Below are 11,990 nucleotides of genomic sequence, written 5' to 3'. Positions count from 1 at the left end.
GATTACCGTTCGACGGTGGCCGATGGACTGTTTCGGACCACCGGGGAAATGATAATCATTCAGCCGTCCACAGTGCTGCCACATGCCGCGGTCGCCACCGCCGGTCTGATATGCACATCAGAAAAACAACAATGATATTATTATCAGTTGGGTAATTCGCTGAAATCTTGGAATTTCAAGTCCGCAGACCTGTCCGTTCTCGAAAATTCTCAAAACCTCACATTATTCAGTCATAAGCAGGTATTCTGGTTTTCAGAATCGATTGTGGAAAAACACTTTAATAATTCCCTCGTTTTACCCTGCCAACTCCTATGACTCCCTACAACCTATTTGCTTAAAGTGGCACCAATTCAAAGCTTTTGCTTAGCTTTTGCTCGAATGTCAACATAAAGTAACATTGACTGCAATTTCACATTTGGTTTTATTAAAGTTCAAACCTACTATATTATGTCAATAACAGTATTATATTGTTATGTATTATGTTGTTTATTAAAAAAAAATTTGTTCGTTTATCTGAATATTTTGTTTAGTCCTTCGCACTGCAGTCCAGTCTCTCACCGCTGCCGTCCGGTCCCTTACTCATTATATTTCTTTAATTCAAATTTTCTACTAAACTAAGAATTTCTACGAAGGACTTTTAATGTGAACCCTATGCTTAATCAGAAACCAAAAAAAAACCTAGTATTATTTATTAATAATAATATCGATAATCATAGGCATAACCAGGATTATAAATCTGGGACCACCGTAACTGTGAAAATAACCCATGGGCTACAGCCCTACATACATAGAAATCTTTTTACTTGATAAAACATACTTAGTTTTAATAACGTTCGTTATTCATTACTTCTCAATTTTTCAACAAGGAATGTTTTTTTTTTTTGGGGGGGGGGGGGCTAAATTTTTGTCAAGTGACCTAGCCCCACTAATAGTTCAAAAGCTACATAAAAATGCACCGTATTTCCTGTATAAGCTTAAAAGTTGATTTTAAATACAGATCCGTCTGAACCCTTTCAGTTCTCAGGCACGATACAATGTGCACAAATTCATCGAGTTGAAAATTTGGAAAAAACCTCCTTAGGTCATGTGTTTTTGAATAGTTGATAAGACATTGAATTTCGTTTGTGGGAATTTTTTTTACATAGAAATCAAGCTATGTCTTTTATATTGAACAATCAACGTTTCCTGGTCTACTTGAAAACATTTGGGTCAAAGCGGGTTTTTTGATAAACTCTTGAATAAAAAATAGAGTGTTGTTTATTAGCCTTAATTTACAGCTTAATTGCTTGGCTATTAAAACTCAAGTCATTTACGACTTTTTTTTGGCTAATTATAAATTTCTGTATAATTTCTACTTAATAATTATTTCTGTATAATTTATGTTTGTAAGTGATTATTTTTTTTTATCGAAATGCCAAGCAACGGCTTCATAGACCATTAGCTGACATGGCGTTTTCGGCCACGGGTTATAGATAAATATCTTCTTCTTCAGCTATCCTTACATCAATTTCCATTCCTCATTCATCTTCTTAGCAACTCTCACTGTCTCATCTCTTCTCATAACATGACCGATGATGTTTTAGATAAAAAAAAAAAAAATTTAACGTAACTTTTCATTTTTGGACAAACGTGTTAGTTGTTAAATTCGTACATTTTATTATTTGTATTATTTGTTCAGCATTAATTCAATACATTGTTGCTTAAAATAATTACCATGACATTTGATAACATGAGCTGATATGTACACCAAATGAGCTAATACTCGTATCTGGTGTACGGAATAAATAAATACAAAAGTTGTACGAATGAATAGGTCACGTTTAAAATAATGTTACTTAAACGAATGTAAAACTTTTTTATGCAAAAATTTAATGAACAAATCAATGTTCAACGTTCAGTTCAGGGTAGCGATTTTTGAACGTTAAAACATGTAATTATAACATGTTACATATAAGTTTAATAGTACAATGAACGTACCTGTTCTATTTGTTTGCGTTTAGTTTAATGTTACGGTTTTCGAACGTCAAAACATTTAATGTTATTGGTTTAAAAGTTCAAGGAATGTAATAGCGTTGAATAAATATTTGTAGGTATTATGAGATGTCACCACAGAATAGATAAAAGCAGTAGGGTCACTCTTAAAGTAAACAAAACCGTGACGACCATGTTGAAAGGGCATACGATGACCGTACCCTTATCTTTCCCTATCTATTTAGTACTATCAATATAAAATATTGACAATACGGTTTGTATTTTATAAAATATATTTGTTTAAATTAGTTATAACTTAAATTGTTTAATTGCTAATACATATTAAAACCTCTTAGAGCAATTTTTCTAGTCATTATATCAATTATTGTTTTGACTTTCGTATAAAAATTATATTCTACATTTAGTTTTACGAAAATGGTCACACTGCGACGCCCTAAGCTATGGCCCTCGCGTTTTTATGTTAAAAGTATCTTCCCCATGTTAATTTTTATCAGTGTCCGGTTTGTTATCAACAAACTTGTGAACTGAACGTTGTCATTATGACCGTTGATTTTCGCTACGATACGGAACCCTGGTGTAAAATATGCTTAAAGCGCATTTATTGAACACGAACTATGGTTAGGTAACTTGTACAATGTATTGCGTATGACATGTTAACAATTTTTCATTTTTTTTTCACGAATGCGTCGATTTGCACAGCCATGCGCATCACTGGTAATGCGATGCGCTTTTAAACAAATTTTCACGCGATTTAATTGCGGTATGTATTTCATTTGCGGGCTAGAAGGTACGTAACGGGTATTGCGGTTTCGCTGAAGCCAATGACGTCGAACAGATTGAGAGACACGACGTTGCGCCTGTTGATGATCGCGTGTGGCGATATGCCCCTCTCGCCCATTTCTTTGGTAATAGCGTTGGCTATGGTCTTGCCGAAACCGCGTCTCCTGCATTCCGGCCGCACCACCAGTGTGCTCAGACCGCCGTAGCTTCCACACATAGCCCAAGCTAGCGGGTCGTTGTTTTCCTCCCCGAACACACCTAGGCCGAAATTCAAGTTTACCGTGTCCACGATATCGAATTTCGAGTACACATCACTGTGGGCCCACTGCGAGTAAATAAAATCCACGTGATCCTTGTCCAGCCGACGGACGGTAACCCCGTCTGGAACTCTGAAACGGTCACGGAAGAATTGTATGGGTAATGGGTTACAGTGGTCAATAGGTATACACTTATACCTATTAGTAATTGTTTAAAAGTCCAAGCCGGGAGAGAGGCGATAATGTACGGACAGTAGTAGGACAATAATGGATCATTTGTAAACACGTTGACATGCATAACATCGCACCCTTAGAATACAACAGGTATTACTCGAAAATGTCGATTTTGAGTTGGCACCACTGCTTTCTACCATATTTTTCTCACCGCTAGGTACCGTTAAGCGCCGTTCAATTGCGTTAACTCCCAAAATCTTTAATTCCATTTCCCCAGGAATGACTTTTTTTTATTTGTATTTATGCCTGTTGTATTCTAGGGGTGGGATATGTTTTTCGGCTGGGGGTCAAAATTTATGTGGGCGATGAAAGTGAGTAGAGTGGGTGACAAGGAAAATTGAAAGTTAGACAAGGGCATGTTTCGTTTCTAAAAACAAGCATAGTAAGAGATCTTACTGACGAGAAACAGTAAGTCAACTGATCGTAAGACATGTAGGTAACTTAAGATAACACATTTTATTTCATATAATATGTTTTTACTATCCTACACACTCCTATGCCAAGGGATTCCCCTCTCCCTTATTCCCTCTTCCACGAGATGTTGACTCATATGAACATCTATTGCTCCACCAACCGCAAAAACTAAGCAACAAGATTATTGTTTATTTGGCCAGAACACATTATAGTTGAGACTATTATCATAAATCGCAAGGAGATTACAGATCAAAAATAATCAATATTTAGAAGGCAGCAGCCTAAAGAATGTTCTATGTTTTATCATTATAGCCGTTAGTCTTTAAGTCGACTGTAACTTTTTTGTAGTTCTTTTTATGACATTATAAATGTTACAATAGTGCAGTCCAGTCAAAATGTTCAGTGGACTTGAGATAAAATTTGAGCTAACTACAACGCTTAAATCTAAATCTGTGAACAACAAACTTCTTTTTGTGTTGCTTTATACGCACTAAGTTATTTTATCCAGCATACGCCCAAAACATTTTATACAGTCTTGGTCTGATTTTCTGATTAATCTTGGGGGTTAAAATTAAGTAATTTATTTGTAACAAGATAAAAATTAATTTTTAAAGTTATAACATTTACTTCACTTCTATTTTAGTTGCTTCGCTTGCTGACATCCATTTCAGTAAACTCTCAGCATATAGTCTGCACTTCATGTTTTTTTCTAAAATTGTTGATTCCACGATATCACTTAACCTTGCCAAGACGGCTTGGAAAAGAACTTCTTTTTGCCAGTTGATGACTTTGGTGTTTTGTAATACTCTTTGAAACTTTTCCTCATTTCCGGGGTTGGTATATGTGACAACAATATCCGGTAAATGTTCTTCCTGAAAGTAATACAATATGTCATCGTGCTCAACATTAATAAACACTTTCCTGTGATGTAATTAGCTATAAAATATCTATTTTCCATAATATTCTCTTACCTAAATAATAATAATACTCACTGGTTGTAAATATGTGCCAATAAAAATGCCACTCTCTATATCGTTGGAAATGTAGTAGAATTTGTAAACGGAAGCAGCGTTTTTATTGTTCCATTTCAAACCAGTTTTAATGAAGTAGTAGGGCTGTATAAAATACAAAAATACATTTTTTTGTAACAAGACAAAGTTGAAAGTTAAAAATAAATTGTTTGGGGTTTCCCAATTTTATGGGCAAACTGTTTGAACTATTTCAACAAAAGGACATGCTAATCAAGTAAATCAGTCATTGTACAACTGTAACCTTCACAGCTCTGCATCCAAGCTAAATAATAATATTCAGTGTGTGTTACTTTATTATATACTTTATATTTGCAAATATTTTGTGTATCGGCAACCATAAGAATCCTGCGTTTACTTTTTAACATAGCAAATTGTTACAGAAGGCTTTTTCTATCACATAAAAAAAAATAACAAAGGAACTTATGTCTTTTGATATCAGACCAGCTAAGTCGGACACCTCTATAAAGAATACATACATATTTGTCACAAACCATTTGTCAATGAATTACGAGTCAATGACTACATTACCAATTACAAAATGTGAAGAAATCCATTGAATGTACGTACATTTGTACTTACAAATGTATATTGTATGTGTAAATGTAAAAGTATATTTATTAATTTGTATTTAGCTTAACTCTGGTTTTTAAACTCATTATACTTTTTATTTTATCAGTAAATTCATACAAATATACTGAGAAAACTACAAGGTAATTATATGTATGAAAAATACATAATATTTCCAATATTTATAACAAACTAGAGAATTGAAATTTTTTTGTAATTTGTTGCGAGGTCAAAAATTGAAAAAATACACTCTTTTAAATATTTTTAAGAAAAATATATGCATTTTATAGACTCGCATATATATATAATATAGGCTTATGTACACTATATTATGATACAGATCTACCTTCAGTCTAATTTATTCAGAAAAGGACGGAGTGAAATTTTACTGTTAGTGTACACATGCGATTTTTGATCCATTCAGTTGCTACACAAAGAAAACGGTTCAGCGGGTTGGAAGATTAATGTGGGTTTGGACACAAAAATAAAAATTCATCTTTGGAAAAACAATAACTTCTCAGCTCCGCGCCGAAGCAAAAAAAAAAAAAAAATTGTCAATAACAAGTGTTATGAACAAATTAATTTTATTTTAAAAAACTGACATAAACTATGCCAATCAGTAATTTGAACATTATAAAACCCGTATGTCAATACTTACGTGAATGCTGTCTGGCCATTGTCGTTTCAAAACTTGTTCACAGAAATATTCGACCGTTTCTTTAGGTATTTCTTCAAAAATTTCGCACTGCATTTTTATGATGTTCAATGTTTTTTTTAAATAAAATAACAAAATCGGTGTAGCGGAAGAAACGAAAAGTATAGTTTATAGATTAACGTGTCGGCAATGAATACCTATTACATATTATTAAGATTTAACATGTGTCAACGTAGAAAGCACTTGACAATAAGTGTGCAAAGGACGTCGTCGTGTGCACTGTGAGATTAATCCTATTAAAATAATTTGTACATTATAATAGTATATCAGTAGCAGGCGGTGCCAGCAATCGTCGTCAAGGCTGTATAACTGTAAACTGAATACGTGGCGGGGGGGGGGGGCGGTCAAGAACGTTAAGATATCTCAAAAATACTGTACTTGTATTTTTTTTGCATTCTACTTTTGGTTGAACATATAATTAAAATCTGACATCTAAATAGCTTAGGTTTAAGTTCATATTTTCAACAAGAAAAATTGTCTCCGGGTGTGTCTTTCTACTGAACGGTTATAAAATTGTGTAATATAACATTAATTGCACATGAATAATCCCTTCTTAGACTTTTATGTTGTCCATTTTTCTATACATCCAATAAAACGAGAAATGTTAATAAACACAAATTTGGCTTTGGTTGCGTGTTCGATAAAGTACTAGTTGAATTTGTACACAACTGTATTGAAATTATTACCTACTAAAAAAAAAAAATGTTTTCTAAAATGTTTAAACACTGGACGATTATTATTTTATGGTTTAAAATTTTTACATTTTTTACGGGTTTCCCTAACAAAACAAAGTAATTTTCCAACAATTTATTTGAAAACCAGCCTTTTAACTTTTCAATTTTGGCCCTTTAAGTGTACAAAATAGATTTGGTTTTATTTAAAAAAAAAAAAAAAAAATTGGAACACTACTTTTTATTTGATACTAGTCAACCTGATTTTTTTTCTCTGAAATTTCAGTGAGTCAAAATTAAATTTAGAAAAAACTAAAACTAGCACTCTTCCAAAAAAAAAAGTCATTGCTTCCAAAATATGCTACTTTTTAAAAATGTATCATATTTTACGGTAAATATTTCTTATCAATATTGTATTTTAAAATTATCTAATTCAGTCAAATAACAAATTTCAGTATGCCATAAGGAATAATAATAAAAAAAACACAATACCATTTAAACTATAAATGTTTATGTAGGTATTACATCGTTTGAAAATCTTAATATATAATTTGTTTATATTTTAAATGAAGTTGACAGCTTTACCTTTAATCTTCCTCGTTGTAAATAATTTCATTTGTGTTTAATGGTTATAATGTTAACAATTCTTGTTCTTCTGTTGAGGGATAATATGACTTATGCCAATATCTAAAACTTAATATTTATAATTAAATTTCAACGTTATCACAGGACACAGTCTGCCGAGAGTGAAGTGATTGTTTAAGATTCGCAAAAATTTGGAAAATTGGTTACTTTTTTTAGTTATAATTCTCATTAGATATATACAGAACTCTAGTAAAATAGGGCTTTTGATTGTTAAAACTATTACAAGTAAACCTATTATTATTGTTACTGGTATGATTAATATTTCTGGTACCATTACAGCGATTTGGGGTTGCCATATAATTCCGATTAAATACAGCCCTCCTAACCTTATTATTATTTATTCCATTAGGATATCTATTGTATTTATTATAATTAAAGTTACCCAAATTAATATTATTATTAGACCTACGAGCACTATGCATAGAATTGTTAAGATTCGTACCGTGATTTGTCCTAGTATCCTGATAATTATTTTGGTTTAAAAAATCCTTACAATTTCCAATTTCCTTACAATCTCCTGCACAATTTAAGTAAGTATTTCTATTAAACTCTTAAATGTTTAATTATATAGTGTAAGAAAACAGTAATAAGGATTATTTATATCAAGTTATTTTTTTATCCATTCTTAATCATTAAGAATGATTAACCCGATGTTTAACACGATCCACATTTGAGAGAGAATTCTATAATTGTTTTTGGTTTTTTTCGTTATTCGGCTTGAAGTGTACTTAAGGATGTGTATTAAAAAAATGCAGTTTTTAAAATCGTTTTCATAATACCTCACAAAAATAGATCTCTCTGCATACACAACCAAGATTAAAAGAAATTAAAATAAAATGTCCTGCGTCAAAGAAGAAACATTCAGCAAAATGAATATTATAATATATATAATATTATTATTATATTTTCAATCATAACTTAAAAAGTTTGAACAGTACAAAGATGAAAAAATTAACTTGTTAGGGAACTAAATTCATATACAATTTTATTTAAACAATTTTTTAATCGTTAAAGATGAAAATTCAAAATTAAAAAAAAAAATTGTTCACTTTGACTTAATTTTTAAGAAAAATATTAGTCGGTTTCCAAATGATAAATAATCATAATATTGTGTGCAACCCCTTGAATTATTAAAAATGCAATATAACATACAGGGTAACCGTGGCGGTGGTCTGTAGTGCTAAATTAACTTAACTTGCATAAGAATAATAATTAATATGAGCTAGTTTTTTTATAACACTAGTTATTTAACAAAAGTTATCAGACTATTATCAGTAATAATTTATACAATACCTCATTAAGGAACAAATAATATAACACACAACCCAAAAATATTGCTACATTTTTTTTTAATTCTAATAATTTAATTTAGACATTGTTTATTAACAATATCTTTATTGGTAATTTAAAAGTTACAACAGTTTCACCGTTTTTAATTTAATTAGGGAGTTTCCATATTATCTTAAGCCAATTAAAAATAATTTAAATATGATAATTACAAAAATACCAGCTATACACTTGGTTAGTAATGTTTTTATTAGATAATATCATTCTACCACAGGCTCGTTTTTGTTTAAATTATGTATGAAGCCTTATGTTTTCAACCGTGTGAAAATTAATCATATCTAATCGGTCTAAGTGCTGCTAAAGACATTTGTACATATTTCCATACATTTTTGCATGAAAAAAGAATGATAAAAATATTTTTTATTCTTACACCTCTCTATTTTAGCTAATTTTGAAGAAAACCACACCCAATAGAATTGTGTGCTTTTTCATCCAGAGGTCTTTTGTCATCTGGATTTTTTCCATAAGAAGTCCAAATGTCAAAAGTTCAAGCTTTACTTAGTAAACCATTACAACACATAATTACATATCCATTATACATAAACAATGTAAATATGTTATAATACGTTTATGACTGTTATATTTATTAATTTTGAAGATACCCCCTCAAACAATCCATCACGTCTAGTACTTGTAAATATAACAATTTTACATATTTTGTTATTGCATATTTATTTAATTGTATTTAATTGTATACAGATATTTAATTTTCTACACAAAATTTAAAATTTAAAAAAATTAAAAAACAACACCATTTCTTATGACAATATGATTTTTGTGCGTTGGAGATGCAACGGTACGCAATAAAAAATTATATATTCTTATAGCTGAGAACTTCTTCTATAAAATGCATATATTGGGTTTGGGTAAAATTGAGTAAATTTTAACTAGTCTTTGAAAAAAAAAAAAAAAAACTTTCGATTTTTTGTATGATTCATAACCGGTTAGGGACTTAAATTAAAAAAAAAAAATATTAAAATAAAATTTTATAATCCTTATATGTTACTTAATAATCAAGCATTTTATTTTTTTAATTTTACATATTTTAATAGCCAAAAAAAAATTAATTAATTATCGGCATTTTTATTTTCAAAATAACAGAAAAAACAATATGTGTTTAGTTCACTTGGCGGCTATAACTCCAGTTCAAAAAATGATATTAAGTTGAAATTTTATATTTACACTTGTAAAAAAAAAAATTGATTTTTTGAACATTTTTAATGGCCTTCTTTTGCCACCTAAATTTCATTCTCAGAACACTGTGCGATGACAAGCTGTCGTGGTATAACTTGGTTACAACCATAGTGGTAACTTGTTATCATATTTTGGGAAACCACGACCGAATGCCGCCGCGCCGCCGATAAACTCTTATCACAAAATATATTTGTTTCATTTATTGAGTGATAACATCAGGTATTTTTTTTTTAATCTAACTTAATATTATGTTTTGTACTTGTTATACCCTGTAGTTAATTGTGTTTAGTGTTATGTGTTTTTTCCGCCAAAGTCACCAACAGAGAATATTAATAACAAATAATAACCATCTATACCGTTAAATCACTTATTCAACGAAAACTCTTATAAAGAATAATCGAGAGAGCAGTCTTCATTCAAGTCACAACAGATTCAATGACCAATTTTCTCAATCACTTTTATGTTTTGGGAAAACGGTTAGAATCACACGCAACTCAACCTAAGAGCAAAGAAATGTTTTGTAAATCAAATTCTCATGCTCAAATTGCTCACGGTCTTCATAACTCTCGTGTAACCTGGTGTTAGTTATATGTTAATATTGAAGTGGACAAGCATGGATGTACTGAAATTAATTCTATGCCTTCAAGATGACCGTGAGTACATAATATGTAAAAGGGAATTGTAAAGTACCTTGAAAATGCTTCCCCCTAATATATTTTATTCAATCGTTAATTGTTAAAATGCTAACCCATATTTACAACATAAAAACAATATACTTAAGTATTTATTAAATATAGTAACATAGTATTGATAGATAATTAAAAATTTTTTTTAACAATATTCTTGTTAAAACAACCTATGGTTGTACATAATATATAGTACTGATGTAAACACCAAATTACATTTAAATCATCCGACAATTGCAATTATGATTGGTTTAAATACAAATTGAAATAGAGCACACGTTTTAATTGTGTAGTTATTTGTATCATAGTTATTATTTTGGTTAACAAAGTTGGATTAATTTTCTTTTTTCTCGTGAAAACTATGAAAAATGTCCTTTATGCCAATAGCCAAATTAACTTTTAACCGCCGAATTATGTGTTATAAAACAATAAAAGTTATTACTTATAAGAGTATTTATATTTTAATTACATTTTTTATTTTAGTTTCTAATGCCCAAGGGATTAAGGTTCAACATCATCAACTAGCTTACTACTACATACATGAAGTATGTATCAATTTAATTTAAATTACATATAAAAACACTACGTATTTTTGGTCGTTAATTAATTATTTTATTTACAGATCAATGTATATTAAACAAAAGCCAAGTTTCGCTCGAAATGCTAACAACATCTCAGTACAATCGAGGGATGTGTGTTAAAGCCTGACCAAACTGTTAGTGAATTTCCAGTGAGTTATTTAGTTTGAAGTGTCCAAAATTATGTGATGTGTTTATAATAATATCGACGGCTAGTACACAGGTACAATAGATGCTTTTTTTTTTAAAAATAAACTTGAAGGAATTTGGTTAAAAAATATATAATGCTGTATCGTTCCATGTATTTGCTGAACTTGCCACGGCCCGCCATGCCATACCAATGGTAAACTTTTGTATTCAAGCTATTCCATGTAATATATTGTACAAATAATAATATTTACTAAGTAATTTGAATGGAATTTTTCGATCCGTTATGTTTGACAGAGTATTTTTCATAATGCTAAAAATTCTATTATGTATGTGTGTGTCTATTGCTGTGTAATGTACATAACTCATTTGCTCAAAAAAAATAAAAAATTCTCTTATCTCACCTGTGCAACATAGTGCACATTAATAATATCACATTTCCAAATATTTTTATAGTTCTTTATTATGTATGAAAATGTTTTCATTCATTGACATACTATAATTGTATGTTTATTTTTTTGCAATTTTATCTAATTTTTTTTTTTACTTCAGATCATCGAAGACACGGACGTCAAAATGAAAGAACAGCAATTTGATGTTTTATTGAACTGAATGAGCTCAAGAACGAAGAGAAGAATTATCCGGAAAAACTATTGTCGATGCTACTTGACTCTTTTTGAATTTTTTTCTTATATATTTGCACAAAATAAAATTAGGTTTTTTTCTCCTAAA

The 11,990-nt window shown here is 30.2% G+C and overlaps 1 protein-coding gene and 1 long non-coding RNA gene across 2 annotated transcripts; one reads left to right on the top strand and one right to left on the bottom strand.

Annotated features, from left to right (window-relative positions):
* Nucleotides 1–2,663: 2,663 nt before the first annotated feature.
* On the bottom strand, nt 2,664–6,210 carry LOC126833269 (uncharacterized). The gene is made up of 4 exons (XM_050564504.1): nt 5,934–6,210; nt 4,670–4,792; nt 4,305–4,549; nt 2,664–3,161 (listed from the first exon to the last, which is right to left on the bottom strand). Exons 1-4 carry the CDS (start codon nt 6,024–6,026, stop codon nt 2,762–2,764), a joined length of 861 nt encoding a protein of 286 aa, XP_050420461.1. The 5' UTR covers nt 6,027–6,210; the 3' UTR covers nt 2,664–2,761.
* Nucleotides 6,211–10,062: 3,852 nt separating this feature from the next.
* LOC126833275 (uncharacterized) lies at nt 10,063–11,990 on the top strand. The gene is made up of 4 exons (XR_007684926.1): nt 10,063–10,500; nt 11,017–11,078; nt 11,156–11,263; nt 11,811–11,990. It is a non-coding gene; the product is annotated as an uncharacterized LOC126833275 (long non-coding RNA).

This window comes from Adelges cooleyi, unplaced genomic scaffold (genome assembly GCF_023614345.1).
Source record: "Adelges cooleyi isolate 19-005CV unplaced genomic scaffold, UGA_ACOO_1.1 ACOO_flye_CR_arks_rails_tigmint_CR_PRNA_1, whole genome shotgun sequence".
Lineage (NCBI taxonomy): Eukaryota > Metazoa > Arthropoda > Insecta > Hemiptera > Adelgidae > Adelges > Adelges cooleyi.
The sequence above is the reverse complement of the archived record's forward strand: the minus strand, read 5'-3'. Positions and strand labels throughout refer to the sequence as shown.

Coding starts and splice junctions, on each gene's coding strand:
- LOC126833269 (XM_050564504.1), bottom strand. CDS start 6,026: ATGCAGTGCGAAATTTTTGAAGAAATACCTAAAGAAACGGTCGAATAT. Junction 4,793..5,933: donor AATGGCCAGACAGCATTCAC/GTAAGTATTGAC, acceptor TATTTTATACAG/CCCTACTACTTCATTAAAAC. Junction 3,162..4,304: donor GCAACTAAAATAGAAGTGAA/GTAAATGTTATA, acceptor TGACCGTTTCAG/AGTTCCAGACGGGGTTACCG.